Genomic DNA, 16,307 nt, shown 5'->3' on the forward strand with positions numbered 1-16,307 from the left:
CACAGGTGCCCTAAAGCAGTAACTTTAAAGGAAGAAGATAGATGTATTTCACAAAGACCTTTTTGCTTCAAAACTCATGTGTGCTTAGGCTAAGGTATTGTTTTTAACACTTTTATAAATGACTAGTTTGGCGATTTTCCCCCAGGATGATTTCCCTTATCTTTTGTGGAATAGAACATGTGATTTTTAAGACTCTGACTGCAAATAAGTATATTCTTTATAAGTAACCATTTGGGTTTAAACATCCATTTGGGTTTAAAACATCTCAGATTTATCCTATTTAGTTGCTAGAGGGTTAAGATCAACTCTGTAATCCATTTCTAGTGTTCCCAGTTCTACAACTCCATTTGAAAATCTGTTTCAGTGCTTGTGTTTTCTTATAACATTGTTTCCTGCTATACAACTAAGCTGTCCTGCCTCGCAGTTTGATTTTGTTTTTCATCCGACATCCTAGATGGATCATGCCAGTGTTTCCTAAATGACACATTTATGTGGCCTTATTTCCATTCCTCCTTATTACATACCCTGTCCCACCTGTAGTAAGTTTGGTTAGAACAGTGGTTTTGTCATGGTGATTATTTTATGATTGTATGAAATGGGGCAAATTTTGAGACAATGATTGAGCCAGTAGCAGAATTGGTTGGCATATGCCCATATGATTATTTAGTTTGCTTCCCGCTTTGCCGTAGCAGGGAAGAATTCAATTCCTCCCGCTTCCTGAAAGTCAGAGGAGGAATTGGAGGACACAGAAGTGAAAGACACCTTATTTTTTACCCCCAAAGTAGCTCATGTGATGTCAGGAAGGGCTTTGATGAAACCACTGGCCCTACTTATAGATCTTATTTTCCAAGCCTTTCATTATTTTATTTGCCCTTTTCTGAACTCTACAATTTCCCTCTCTTGTAGCTGGTTCGATGCCCAGAACTGAATGCTGTGCTCCAGCTGTGGCCTCACCGGTGCTGAATAGAGAGGAAGAGCCACCTTCATAGCTTACATGTGATTCCTCTGCTTATACAACCCAATACTGGATTTACTTACTTTGGCAAGATAGCTGCATTGTGCACTGTATTTAATGTTACGTGTACTGTAACCCTGGGTCTTTCTCTGCATTGCTGCCGTTAAACCCCCAATCCTGCCAATCTAGAACTCCTGCCTTTGTTTACCCGCACCCCCTCTCCCGTAGACCCTTCTTACATTCATCCACAATGAATGTCATCTTTATTCTCTCATTTCCTTTCACTCCAGTCTTAAACTTTGGTGAAACTTTCCCTCTGTCTATAAATTATCGGTTGTCAGCCATCTTACTTTCCTCCCTGCTTTGGTAATGGGACAATCTTTCAAGCCTTTTCTCTGGTTCTTTTCCTGTTGGAGTCATTAGCCACTTGGCGTTTCTTCCAAACCGAATACCTCCAGACTCTTCTGATTTGACCACCTGATCAAGTTGTTACCTCTCCTCTAGTTCTTCTTTCCAGATTTTCTTGACTCCTTCTGACCTCTATCCCTCTGACTTCGTTCAAGATACACTATTATCTCACTCCTCTTCCCCAGAAGGGAGATTGTATATTGATTTATGAGGAAATTTCTAGTAATAAGGAAAGTGTTACTCTTCTCCATTGTGAATAGACTGGTCTTTAATAATTTTAAGCAAATTCTTTCCCTGCCCCTACTCCCTCTGCGAGATCATAATTAAAAAAAAAAAAAAGTTAGAAGTTAATTTCCCATACATTTCTAAGACTAGTGAGCTAAAGAAAGAAGGAAGGGCAGTGAGGTGGGTATTTGTGTTGGGTAGGAAATGGCCTTCCAAGAAAGCTAAACTGAGATTCTTGTTGGGTTTGGCATGGCTGTCTGAAATGGGAGGTGAGACTTTGTTTTTCCTAGATTCTGGAGCATTCTCTTAATCTCAGATTTAGAGTAGGTTTTTCAGTTGGCTTATTTAGGACTGTTGACACAGACACACAGTTATTTAATTGCCTGCTTTGGTTCATCATTTAGAGTGTGGGAAGTGTAACTTTTTCTGATTGGAAGGTCTCCATATGCTCCTTTTATCCATTTCTAAAGTCCCTGCAGTTCCACTGAATTCCAGTGTCTCCTGTAGTGGTGGTCAGGTTCATGTTTGAGTTCTCACTTTTTTTTTTTCTATCTTAGTTGATGTGTCCCTATTCAAACAGCCTCTCCTTGGATCTGTGGGTCTTTTACTGAACTCAGAAGGTACCTCTTATGTGTACTTATGTCTTGAGAGAGTTAAAGTCAATCTGGAAATCTTTTTAACATTATTTCAACATATCAAATTCCTACCGTATGGATTTAGGAATTACGAAACATTTTTCCTTCAGGCTCCTGATAGATATTTTACATATCAGCACATTACACTATTAAAGTGTATTACAGAAGTACACTATGAAGAAAGAGGTGGCAAGATCTCTTAGCCTTTTTTGATGAAATATAGAATGTATCCTGACTATTCTTCGGTCTCTAAAATCATTAGATATTACTAGTTTCCTTATTCACAGTTATTTAAGCCAAGTAAAATTGTAAGCTCAATTTGGTGGTTTCAAAGAAAGCCAATCTTTTCTGTGGTTTTCCATCATGTATATAGTCAACAATTGGTGGCTTTGCTTTATGCCCATATCACATCCTGAGAAGGCTGGCACCTTTCTTCAAAGGAACATCAGTTTTATTCCTTGACTTCTGAAATAACCCTCAGTGACAGATCCCACTGGGCTCTTCTGTGTGCTGCGTGCTTTTCTCTGGGCAGCCAGTAAGGAGTGAGTGGTGGCATCTCCATTTATGGCCTTGGAAGGGTGAAAGGGACATGGCCGGGACTCTCCATGTACGGTCTTTGGAGGAGTTGAAAAGAGTGGTTGGGGTGTTCTTGGAGGCAGAAACAAGACATTGTGAGATAAAAATAAATTGGCAGGAGATGTTTGCAATTCAAATTCCAATCCCTGCAAGGAGGGCAGAGGGCACTGGGAAAGGGGAGTATATAGAAAGTCAAATGAGATCTGCTGCAGGCATTTGTCTCCTTCCATTGGAAGAGTTGCCCTGTGACACATTTCCCAAGTTCCTGCCTGATTTTTTTCTAGAAAGTTCTGTGTTATGTAGTTGTGACTATCTTTTACAAAGAGAAAGAGAGGGAACACTTTTTTAAAGAGTGTATTAATCAGAAACCTCAGTTCTTTAAGGCATCGTTGGAGGCACCAGAAGAGATCTCTAGAAAGAGGCGGAGAGAGGCAGGTACTTATGCAGGGGGTAGGCTGGCTGGTTTTCTGATGGGGAGACTGCTCACTGCTCTGTTTATGTCTAAGGAAGATCATCCTGTGTGTCCTGCTTTGATTATTCCTTTTGCCCATCTGGATTTCTGGTCTCAAAGGACAGATCTGCAAAGTATTTGACAGTGTCTTGTCGTTTGTCAACTGTGATTTAAAGATGCGGAACTTTCATGGAGGTTCTGTAAAGATTATTAAGAGTTGTTTCAGTTTGGTGAGAATATGTGACATATTGGCTTATGGAAAGTAATCTCACATTTAGGAGAAACCTACAGTCTGGCTAACATGTATACATTAAGTCTGAGGTGAATGGGTTTTGTAGAGTTGAGTCAGAAAGTATTTGAGAGCCATCAGGGAAAAAGGGTCTTGTCTCTCTCAAGAAAATTCTGAGTGAAATCCAGTCAAGGAGAAGGGAGGTGCGAAGGAACAAAAGCAGCAGAGATGAGTTAGACAGTGGATAGAACTGAACTAAATGTGGATGCTGGGCCTAAGTCCTTGATTTATCCTTTAGAACATGTAAGACAGAGTTAAGGAAGCAGGGTTAATGATCAGAAGTATGCATTGAAAGACCATGAAGAAAATGGAAGTGTTGTGCAAGATAATAAAATCGTCCGGGTTTTCTCTGTGGACTCACATAGTGATTTTTATTTGCTGTGTGGCACGAGGCAGAGAAGGAAGTAAAATGATCCCTGTCCACCTCACTTCCCCCCCGTGCCCCCCAAAAAGGAAATTATTGGCCTTCTTTGTTGGTTTTAGCTGGCAGTTTGTGTTGGTTGAATTGATGAGTACTGGCTAATCGTTCAATGTGGGAATGAGTGTATTGTTTCTGGATGGTTGGTGTTTGAGACCGGGGATCTGTAGCATAATCAGTTTGACCTCTTTCAAATTTTAGCAACCTCCTTAAAGATAGAGTAAGTTAGTTAAGGACTATGGACTTCGTAAGTAATATGTTTTACTAGCTGATTCATTTAGACAATTGTTTTGACCCTGTTTTTCTTCTTAGGAGTAAGGAAGGTTATATTCTTTGCTTTGGGAAATTCTTCTTTCTGTCCTCCCTTCCCTCACTTTTTCCAAATTCTGGGCACAATAGCAGCTCTTTTCTCTTCTGTGGCAGGTGTGCATCCTATTGGCTGGCTGGTATTTCTTGTTTTCTTTTTTTTTTTTCTTATTCTTTTTAAAGGGGGGGTGGGGGTATAAAAATATATGTATGGGGTACATGCAATAATGTTGTAATGTTTCTTGTTGTTTAATGGATGATTAATTGCAAAATAATTGTTTGAATTATAACATGTTTGAGTAAATGCTAAATTAGTTTTTTTTCTAATATAATAATGAATTTGAAATCTAGCATTCCTGTAACAATGTGTCTATGTTTGTCTGTCTGTGTCTGTCTAATAGTAATTAATATCTGTGGTCCGTACCTGGAAGAGGAAGTACAGCTTTAAAGGAATAACAAAAGACTTTGTGTCTTAGACCCTTCGCAGGTGTTACAGTCGGGTGAAAGAACATGGTGTTGGGAAAAGAAAGAGCAGTTACACATTTGAACAGTTGGAACAGGTGTTTGGTCAGGGAGGATGGGATGCTCAGCCCTGCCAGCCTGTACTTATTAACAGTAGTGGCTTGTACCAGGAGCTGGAGTCAGATGGCAGCACTATGGAGGAGTATTCACAGGAGGACTGGGGAAACCACAGTCAGGATCTCCATGGCTATCCAACAGATCAGGAATTGGGTAAGAAAGCCAATACATATGATTTAACGTGTGTGTGTGCATGCGCGCACGTGTGTGTGTGTGTATGTACCCCTTCACATGTGCACCCACCCTTAGTCGCTGTCCTAGCCTCTGGTGCTGCTCCCACTGTCCACATGAAGCACATGGCCAGCCTCCTTGGGGCAACATGGGCATCGTTGTTTTGGCCCTAAATTGCCAGCTAGAGCTTGGTGTGAGTCATTTGGATGAGGCTACGAACAAAATTCCTAAAGATGCAGAATTCCTAATCAGGGACAAGTGAAATCCTATGCAATTTAAAATATCCTGCACCTCCTGAGTTCTAAGACAGCTGCCAGGAGTGTTAACTCTTGGTGCAACTTCTCTGGACATGACTATCTTTTCCTTGCTTTATCCCAAATACTTTTCTGCTTATGAATTGGAAAAGGTCCCCAGCCAGACTTTAGTCTGAACAACAACAAAAAAGAAGCCTCAGTTTATATTGAAAAGAGCTGATGTTTGAATTTTATCAGTGATCATACTTCAGAATTCACTAAGAATCCCATCCAAGCAGTAGCTGGAATGATTTAGATTAGCATTAAAAATGGAAAACAAAACTCTTGGCCATCGATTTCAAACTGGGATGGCCTAATTGAAAAAGAGGTATATGTAGTTGTTTTTGCAACAATTGCTCCAGTTTGGGCTTTCATAATTTGGAAGTCTCAACCCAGTTTCTGGTGCAGGCAGTGTGGTTCAGTAACAAGTTATGTGATGAGTGTTCACTTCTAAGTAAACGTTCTGACTACCCAGTGAGCTGCTCAGGTAGCCTCCAAGGAAGCGTAAGTAGGATTGGCATTGTAAATGTGCTTCCTTAGCTCACGGTAGAAGTCCACAGGCCAGGTGTTACAGAATTCCTGATGATAGAGAAATGCTAATTTCAAAAGAAAAAGGATTAAATGCTAATATCTCTTACAAATGCTATATTTTTTTAATCTCTCAAATATTGGAAGGGAAAAGGAGAGAAGAAAGAGGCTATAAAACTATAAGATTAACACAATGCGAGAAACTTAAAGATTGGGAGACTAAAAAGGGCCGATGCCAAGTTATCGCCACCCTTTAATTTCTAAACGGTAATAAGGTCTAAATGGCTTTGGCATCCCATTACTCGGGTTTTGCCCTAGAGAGTTAAGTTCCACCCAAACCTTTGAGAAAAAATAACATGCAGAGTATATTGATCGTGATATTGGGAGAATAATTGCTCTGTAAAACCTACATAGAAAATCTGAGTAGGAGAGAATCATTTTTCATTCTCGTTTCTTTAAAAATCATGTTTGCCGTGAAATTAAGCTTTAAGCTCCTAGCTAGAAATCCACTGGTGACCTTGAAGAATTTTATACTTGTAGAGCTGGTTTCTGATCTTGCATATAAATGTATGCATCTCATTATATAAGAGTTATATTTATAAATCTGGCATTGGACAGTGTTTGACACTGGAATTACAGCCTTGCATTCAAAGTATGAAATGAATAGTAAACACGGTTACTTCTCTACCTAAATGTGTGCTACTTAGAAAAATATAATTTGTTTCAAAAACCTTGCTTTTCAGATGAAATACCTGTCACAAAGAGAGCATTAAAAATAAAACAAGAGTCTTCTGAAGAGGCACAGTAAGTAGATGCTTCTTTCTACAAAGTATATTAACCTAAATTTAATGACCGTTGGGAAGACATAGAAAGTCACTGCTGTCATTAGACATGTATGGAAAATACAGCCATACCATTGAGGGAGCAGTTGTATTCACAGTGTCTCATCTGTTTAGCTTATGTTTGCCAGTAGTTAATCTACACTGAGAATTTTGTATACGACATGAAGAAATAAATGTGTTAGCACAAAAACAAGTGTGTCAATGGTGTTTGCCTGTACTCGAATGTGGCTATGTAGGTAGGTGTTTCATTACGTTACAGAGATGACTCGCAGGGTCCTGAGTTAATCTGGGGTTGCCTACGATGCCAGAAAGGCCAGAGGGGCACTTGCATGCCTTATGATATTACACGGTGGGGATCAAGAAGCAAGCTCCTAGGTAGCCTTTTTATCCATTTGGAAAAGAAAGACATTGACAGACGAAAGATGAAATCCCGGGCTGGGGTCCTTCTGCTGGCTACGTCAGTTCAGTTCTGTCTTCTGTAAGGAGACCACAGGACTCTGAGTTTCAGTGATCCTATGTTTGTAGTTCTTTTATTTATTTATTTTTAAAGATTTTATTTATTTATTTGACAGAGAGAGAGAGACAGCAAGAGAGGGAACACAAGCAAGGGGAGTGGGAAAGGGAGAAGCAGGCTTCGTGCTGAGCAAGCAGCCCAGTGTGGGGCTCGATCTCAGAACCTTGGGATCATGACCTGAGCCGAAGGTAGATGCTTAATGGCTGAGCCACCCAGGTGTCCCTGTGGTTCTTTTAATTAATTTTAAGGAAGTCCCTCACTAAGTCTATGACATAAATATATTAAAAGATCAATTTAGGGGGAAAGTAGAGGAACGCCATTCTTTTTTTCGATCTGGTCATCCAGAAACCCTGATAGCACCCATTTTTTTCTTCTGTACTTCATTGTGCGCATGTGAACTTGGTGTTTGAGGGGACGGTGGACAAAGGGGGAACAGGCAAGATGGAAAGAGCTGTGATAAGCAACAAGCAATATAAAAAGGAAACTTGTTTTCACAGAGCCAACCACCACCACCACCACCCACTTTGCAAATGCTTCTTTTTCAGAGTATCTGTAGAACAAAAGAATTCCCAGTATCAGCTGCTCCCCTGTCAGGGGAAAGGGTGAAAGTTTAGGGATCAAGAATTATTTCTCAAAATTACAACCACTCCGCACGCCTCAACAAAGAAGTTTATGACTCAAGTCAGTAAGCCTGGGGCTGTTTCTTGTTGGGAAGTAGGTCTGTTTTCCAGTTGGGACATCAGAATGTCCCAAAGGAAGGGAAACTCTGATGTTGAATATTTTTTAAAAGTGCATTATTACTAGTCCGTCCCTTCAGGCCCTGAGTCTCCAAAAAGGCCATCGTCTCTCCTTTACTAAAATGACCCGTCTCTCCCTTTCAACTGCTTGGACCTGGAGGAGAGGCCCAGGTGACCTAACTGGAGATGAACTCAGACCTCACAAAATGGGTGTCCCTACCATCTGCACTTTTCCCGTGGTTAGAATTTCAGAAATCAGGAACTAAAATAGATCCTTCTCTGGAGCCATTTAAAAACCTGGGTCTCATTTTTACTGTGCTCTGTAGTTTTGAAAATGTGATGAGTCATAGGCCCAGGGATCTCCAGACAGACATCAGATCAGCAGGTTCTGTAGAAATGGACCACTTGCTGCCTCTGCTCCAGGTTTTAGCTCACACAGTGAGAATCTTTAAAGTGGTTCCTAATGGGCCATTTATTTTCCAGTGCAAGTTTACTCAGAATTATTCCTTATGGATGATTTAAGGCTAAGACAATGCTGAATAAAATAACTTCATCTGGGCATTGGATATGTTTTTCTCCAAGTATAAGTGGGATGAGCCTAAGATAGTGGACATAGTGTGTAGTTAAACATACCAACCTTCAGGGTGCTTGGCTGGCTCAGTTGGTTAAACAACTGCCTTCGGCTCAGGTCATGATCCTGGGCTCCTGGGATTGAGCCCTGTGTCAGGCTCCCTGATCCTTGGGGAGCCTGCTTCTCCCTCTCCCTGTGCCTGCTGCTCCCTTTGCTTGGGCTTTCTCTCTCTGTCTCTCTCTGTGTCATAAATAATCTTAAAAAAAAAAAAAACTCTCTTAAAAAAAGAAATATATATATATATATATGCTCCATCCTTCATCCATAAAGTAGAGTCACCTAACCTGCTCATTTAGTTGACAGATATTTGCCAAGTGCCTACTTCATGGCAGGCACTGGGATGTTGATCAGTGAGCAGAATCAATGAAAATCTCTGCCCTCTACCATCCCAACTCCTTAGCCTGGTCCTTGATATCGTTGTAGCATTTCAAAAGAGGACAAGGAAGGATGGTGGCTGTATAAGAGAGCTTTTCTTTCAGCATTCATGCAGACACACAGTCCTCTATCTTTACCTCCTGAGCACCAAGCCGAAAGTGAATGATCACTGAGTGCCTTTGTGTACTCTGAGAAGGAACAGTTCTCCAGCAATGCAGTGATTTTATCGAGATGGCCACTCCAATACCTGAGAATTTCTGTGACAAACTAAAGAGTGGAAGATAAGTCTAGGGCAGTCTCTGGCTTCGAGAAGCAGCAGGCGACAAAATCTTAGCATTTTGTCATCTTGCAGAGAACGCCAAAGAGAGTAAGAGGACAGACGGAGAATGAGTACGTGGGAGGTTCCCCAGTTTGTTCCCCAGACTCTTCCCCTAGAAGATACAAGGATTTAATAGGAAACTTTCAAGCATTGTCTCCTTCCAAGAAGTTGTACACCCTCTTCTCTGCCTGCGTTCAATCGTACATAAGGGCGGTCTTTGAGTATTTTTGTAGCTTAAACCTATGACCGATGTAGACCGTAATAGATTGTTACTAAGTTAACATTTAACAGACTTCCATCTTTCAATGTCAAAGTCTTTGCCATACCTGAGAAACAAACTTGTAATTACATATGCTCATATATAGTGCATGAATTATCGTAAAGTATCAGTTCCGGTTTTAGGAGTTAAGCAGCATCTGAAACAAAAACTTCCCAGCACGTTCAGCCTTACTCTGTTAACTCTCCAAATCCAAATTGAAATAATTTCTATACTTTTGCTCCCCTTGAGCAATAGTCCCCATTCATTTTTCCCTTCTAAGTTTGATGTAGACTTTTTCCATCTGAATTCTCAGATCTTAATTCTGTGATTAACTGACAATTCTTCGACATTTGGGAGTAGTATGAGTTTCAGACAACCGGAAGAAAATATCGTTTTGTTTCTGCATCAGGCCATTAGACATAATTGGTTGTGCATTTCCTACAGCAAACACACATGGGCCAAAATTACTGAACTCTAAGAACTTCCAGGTTAGAAATTAAGCTCTTCATTATTTTAAGTGATGCAGGATGCCATTTTGAATAGAGCACCCTTCGCCTGCCTTTGGTACTTAGATTGGAAAGCCATCCTATGCATAGAAATAGCCACTTTATAAACCAGCCAGAGAAAGAGAGATACCATATGATTTCACTCATCTGTGGAATTTAAGAATCAAAACAAGCAAAGGGAAAAGAGAGAGATAAAGCAAGAAATAGACTCTTTAACTATAGAGAACAAACTGATGATTCCCAGAGGGGAAATAGGGGCCAGGGATGGAGGAGTGCACCAGTCGTTAGGAGCACTGGGTGTCGTGTGGAGGTCTTGAGTTCCAGGATGGTTCGTCTGAAACCAATATAACAATGTGCGTTCACTATACTGGAATTGATTAATAAGTTAAAAAATTCTAAATTCTTGATTTGGGTTTCTAAATCAGGGACTTACATATCAATAGTTACTAAGTTTAATATAGCCAGACTCTAGAAGTCATGGAAAGCACTTTATCATTAATTGCTAGAAATTTCCTAGGAAAGAGTGTTTCTCAGATTTTAATACTATGTTCATCTTGGCCTGCACTGTCCAGTACGGTAGTCCCTAGTCACATGTGGCTATTTATTTATTTATTTATTTATTCTTAAGATTTTATTTATTTATTTGACAGAGAGAGAGACTGCAATAGAGGGAGCACCAGAAGGGGGAGTGGGCAGAGAGAGAAGCAGGTTTCCTGCTGAGCAGGGAGCCCAATACGGGGCTCGTTCCCAGAACTCTGGGATCGTGACCTGAGCCGAAGGCAGATGCTTAATGCCTGGGCCACCCAGGTGCCCTAACATGTCTATTTAAACATAATTTTTAAAATTATGACTAAAAATTTCATATGTCACTCACACTGATCACATCTTAAGTGCTAATGGCCACTATATTGGACAGCACAGATTAGAACATTTGCACCACTGCAGAAAGTACTGGTGCACCGTGCTGAACTAGACACCTGAAGAATTTGACTTTGTATTTCCCTTTCTAGGAAGAGAGACATCATGCAAAATATCGTCCAGATTTTGGAATCAGTACAATTGAAATGGGAACTGTTTCAGAGCTGGACGGACTTTTCAAGGCTTCATCTTTCTAACAAACTGGCCATTTTTGGAATCGGTTATAACACCCGTTGGAAAGAGGATATTCGTTACCATTATGCTGAGATCAGCTCCCAGGTGCCCCTCGGCAAGCGACTGCGGGAATACTTCAACTCCGAGAAGCCCGAGGGACGGATCATTATGACCCGTGTGCAGAAAATGAACTGGAAAAATGTTTACTACAAGTTTTTAGAGATCACCATTAGTGAAGCTCGGTGCTTGGAGCTGCACATGGAAATTGACTGGATACCCATTGCCCATTCCAAACCAACTGGGGGGAACGTGGTTCAGTATTTATTACCGGGAGGCATTCCCAAAAGTCCAGGCCTTTATGCCATTGGCTATGAAGAATGTATGGAGAGGCCCCCATCTCCACACCTGGAGCGACATTCTCTGGACCCGGGAAAGGAGGGCCGGGTTGACTTGGAGACCCTCTCGGCGCAAGCCTCGTTACAGGTGGAAATTGAACCCACCCGAATAATCTATTGCTACCTCGGGATTGCTGAGGTTAGGACTCTCCAGCAATGCTTATTTTTACATTTCCAAGCAAATACCAAAACCTTCAGCAAAGATTGGGTTGGTATTAATGGGTTTTTGTCCCAGAACTGTATTGTGGATCCCGGAGTCTCCCCCAAATCTATCTATATCAAATTCGTAGAAGTAGAGAGGGATTTTCTTTCCGCCGGCTCTTTAGTTGAGTGCCTGGAAAAAGCCATTGGATATCCCTTAAAATTTAACAACTGAACGTCATCCTTCATAAGGATTTGGGCTCTTACCTCCCTCTTCTCTACTCACTCTGCATTCCCGAGACTGCCCCTTATCCAGATGCTGCCATCAGACTCTTCACGGAAACTCTTTCCACAGTCGGGCCAGTACAACTGCAACTGAATTATACCAGACTTTGGGCAGAAAAAACAGACCTCACCTGAAAATGCTCATTTTGAGCAAACAAGATACACAGCGAACTTGCATGGTGGGTCAGCTGTTCTTTTTTTAAAAACAAAAGACAATTTTTAAATGGATTTTAGAGCCCTAATATAAACAAATGTAGGTACATTCCATATTGGACAAAACTTATACTTTGAGTTTCATATGAAATTGAAAAATTGTATTTTTTTCACAATGTTTCATTTTTACACATCTCTATGTCTCTATATAAGTATTATTTACAACCCTGAATAAATAAGCAATAGATAATGGCAAGTTAAATCGCGAGTCACAGTAAATAAGACTGTTTTTCAATATCACCCTTAGCTACTATTGTATATAATTTAGAGTTTCATTTTTTTCACCAGCCAAGTGTTTTGCTATTCCCAATCAGTGTTGCCTGCAAAGACCTTTGTTTCTGTGATGTATCAACTTTACGGTTGTGTTGCCATTTGAACTTTTTAAAAAAAAAATTATTAAAGTAATTCTTGGCCTCTTGGAGCACTGTTTGAGCTTTTTTGTAGCAGGGCATAGGCACACCGGTGGTATGACCTATGCAGACTTCACTGCTCACAACATACAGAACAAAGGGAGCAGGATATCTTCACTCTCTGCACCCCGCTGACCAATGTCATTATTTGTCAGAGCACCAAAGTCACTGGATGTTGCATTTTATATTTCTTTTTGAAAAATGGGATATTCCTTCTGACCCTACGTACGTGAATTTGCAAGAGATTCTCCTTCATCTTAACGCTCAGTCATCAGGGGCCACTCTCTCAAAGAGTGTAAGTGGGGAATTATTGTCATCATGCTGTTTATAAAACAGAAAATATAACAGAAACATCCAAAAACTTTTTTTTTAAGTGATCCACAATAAAGCTTCCTATCTGTCCATTAGGAAGGCAGCTTCCTTGCTCAGGGATTTCTTGGCATCAACTAATGAACACTCCACTTAGAGGTTAGCACTTTTGGCTAACAGCTAGTTTACTGGAAGGGCAGGCAAAGATCACTTTGGTCTCATGGCCGGGACTTGTTAGCTTGATGGTGTATCTTCAATGATTCCCCCAAAATGTCTCAGGTGCTCTCCTTTAGATGGACTGCAAATCCAGGTAAGAGCTATAATTTCGCCCATCTTTTTTATACTATTAAATATAAAATTGCATATTGATTAAAAAAAATAGTCTTCTTCTTCCTACAACCTGAATAGCCTTAAATCAGTGATTTTCTCATGCTGATACCTCTTAGTTGGCTGACGCTTATATTCTGATGGCTAGAGAGCTTATAATCAATGGGATGATTTTATTAATGTCTTATTTAATGTATTTTAGTCTAAGGAGTTGACTGTTGCTAAAAACGGATGCTAGTTGGGGCCCCTGGCTGGCTCACTTGGTAGAGCATGTGACTCTTGATCTCAGGGTTGTGAGTTCACGTTCCACATTGGGTGTAGAGCTTACTTAATAAAACAAACAAACAAAAATATAAGTGGATGCTAGTTCAGGGAGAATATAAATATTCTTGGAATTTAAGTGTAGCACCTCTTCTCTCTGGGCACAGTAGACGGGTATGGGCCTTAGGAAATTCTCCTGACTTTGCTCTTCTTTGGAACTTGGAATTACAGACCATCTTTTAGCAGTAATTTCTTAACATTCAGTGCTAAATGCTGCAGGAAAAAGCATTACCAGGAGTAGCATACAGCATCCCCCCAAACTTTGCCGCCAACCAAACCCAAAACCAACATGCTTCGTGCATTTTTTTCTATCCCACTTTCTGTTGCTGTTGAGTTACTTAAGCTGGGGGATCATTTTGTGAGGGTATTTCAGATCTACCCAACATTACTGAGAAGGGGGCATTACTAGAGCACCATGGGCAGCATGGAGAAGAGGACCAAGGCTGGCTGGATCCAAGAATCAGTGTGTTTACCACTCAGCATGGGATGAGTGAGAGTAGGGGCAAGAGGACAAAACAGACTGGGAAATGGGAGCTTGGAAAGGAAAGGAAAGCTTGGAAATGGAAAGCTTGCTGATAACTGAATATCCAGTTTCTCTGGCCAGAACAATCTTGAGGAGAGGGTAGCAGGGTATCATGTAACTAATTTGAGCATTATTAAAGATAAAAAAAAAAATGGACCTTAATGAAGCCTTAGAACTGAGTCAAGGGGGATGGAGACACTATGTTCATGCTTTGAGAAATGAGATGAAGTACGATCGGAAGAAACACTAGTGACCTGCATGTCTCCAAACACAGGAAACCATGAACTTAGCTCTCTCATTCAATCCGTTTATGGAAGCAGTCCCCAGGCCACTCACGGGTTATCTGCTAACGTTCTCATTTTACACAAGGGTAGACAGCTGTGTTCATCCTAAAAGGCATCCTGGCAAAAACTTCCAGAAAGGAACGGAGCTGCTCTGCTAATTTCTGTCACTCTGACTGAGCCGGGGTCAGTGGAAAGAAGTGGTTGGAATAGGAGTTAGAATGGAAGATCTTTTGGTTGGGGTGAGGGCATTGAAAGAGTCCTAACGGGATGGCCCCTATATAGCACTTGGTAGGAGTGAGCACAGCCCATGTAATTAGATGCTTCGCCGTTCTTGGGATACAACCAAGAGACTTGGTGCTACCTTTCTTGGAAGGAGTTACTGATTTGGTGTAACTTAACCCTAGTCTGGAAATGAAGGAGGAATGTTTACAGGAGGTGGTTTGAAGCATAAACTAAAGGAAAATTTGAGTGTGACAGAATAGAAAAACTAAACCAACAGCCCCCAAGTACACACACACACACACACACACACACACACACACGCCCTCTCTCTCTCCTTGACAATCCAAGTTTGCAGGCCCTTGCATAAGGGTATGAGATTAGCAGTTATCTGTTTCTGTTGCCTTTGCTGCCTCTCAGCTGCCAAGTACTGGATTCCAGGGTTGCATGAGCGGTCTAGTGTTTGCATAGGTATTTCTCGAAGCCACTGCATGGCAGATATTTGAAGAGCAGTCAGGCAAGTCGCACGAGGCAGAGGCATCCTACAGGGTGTGTGGGGCAACTCTGTAGAAAAAGACGTTCCACGCAGGCGCCCGGACCACACCCGGTGTTAAAACAGAGCGGGACTGTGTGGAATAAATGGAATCGGAGGCCTGGCTGCTTTTCTTCCCTGTCAACTGCCACCCAGAGCAGGCAGCGCCAAGAATTGGTTGTTATGCTTTCTGCCGCCGGTGACCTTTGCTCGGTGGTTAAGCTGTGCCCCAATGTTTGAAGCATCTGTATTTGGGCTGTTGGACTGAGAAGCAAGAACTGGTGCGAGCCCGGCTGTGGCGGAGCTGCGGCCGCCAGAGGGCGCAGAGGTGCCTTTGGACCAACTGGAGGTGGGGGGGTGCGGGGGAGACGGTTAAATTAAATTCACAGCGAACGAGAGCTGGTCCCGGGAATTAAAGGATCAGAGCCGGCCTGACGACGGATGGGGGGCAGCGAAGATACGGGGATAAAGAAACGGGGGGCTTTGTGGGGTCTTTCTTCTTCCCACAGCCGCCCCCACCTCCCCAATTAGCATAAGGCCCATAAGCCATTCTTTTCGCTGGGAGCCGGGCGCCTGTTGCCTCAGTTTCCTGCTTAGCTCCTGGGGCTTTCTTAAGCCAGTCCTTTCCCTGCTCGGGAGCTGAGACACAAGACCCAGTGACCGGGGGCCTGGGTTTTAGGGAGTTTCCGAGGACGTGCTGAGAGCCCCTCTCCGCCGCCCGCAGGTGCAGACGGTTCCCGCACGACCCGGCTGGCGCGGCTCTCGGCCTTCCCCGGAGCAGACAGTGGGGGCCCCTGCGGGGCTGGGCGGAGGCGGGCTGGGCCGCATCTCTTCCCCGTCCGGTTCCGGAGAACCGGGCCCCCTCCCGCCGCTCCGCCCCACAGCCTGCGGAAGCCCAGTGGCTCCGGGACAACGCAGCCCCCTTCTTCCTCCATCAGGGAGGCCGCCCCGCTTAGGCGGAGGACGCGGTACCCCCAAGCTCGGAGCGGTGGCCAGAGTCTCGGCCGGCTCAGGTGTCAGAGATGCGGGCGGCTCCTGGACGTCGGAGAGTCCCCCAAACCTCCCTCGGTTCCCCGTCTTTCCCCCACCCCCGCGGCGGAGGGGGAAGGGTATGGCCCCAGTGTGGGAGTTCAGGCCCCTTCCCTTTTCCCCTGGCCCCCCGGCCGGCTGTGGGGGCACCGAGACTTACCGGACCCCACCCTGCGTCCTACCAGGGTGGAGGCCGCGAGATCCGGCCGT

The 16,307-nt window shown here is 42.8% G+C and overlaps 1 protein-coding gene across 7 annotated transcripts in view; it reads left to right on the forward strand.

Annotated features, from left to right (window-relative positions):
- Positions 1 to 12,582, forward strand: part of MSANTD2 (Myb/SANT DNA binding domain containing 2) — a 32,736-nt gene extending 20,154 nt beyond the window's left edge. Inside the window, exons 1-4 of one of the 7 annotated variants that reach the window (XM_059414548.1) lie at positions 908 to 996; positions 4,896 to 4,995; positions 6,578 to 6,638; positions 11,028 to 12,582. In XM_059414548.1, coding sequence (XP_059270531.1) covers positions 4,920 to 4,995; positions 6,578 to 6,638; positions 11,028 to 11,880 — 990 coding nt within the window. In that variant the 5' untranslated portion in view covers positions 908 to 996; positions 4,896 to 4,919 and the 3' untranslated portion in view covers positions 11,881 to 12,582. The other 6 variants (XM_059414531.1, XM_059414539.1, XM_059414583.1 and 3 more) reach the window with 6 other exon arrangements.
- Positions 12,583 to 16,307: the final 3,725 nt, after the last annotated feature.

The sequence above is a fragment of the Mustela nigripes genome, chromosome 1 (assembly GCF_022355385.1).
Source record: "Mustela nigripes isolate SB6536 chromosome 1, MUSNIG.SB6536, whole genome shotgun sequence".
Lineage (NCBI taxonomy): Eukaryota > Metazoa > Chordata > Mammalia > Carnivora > Mustelidae > Mustela > Mustela nigripes.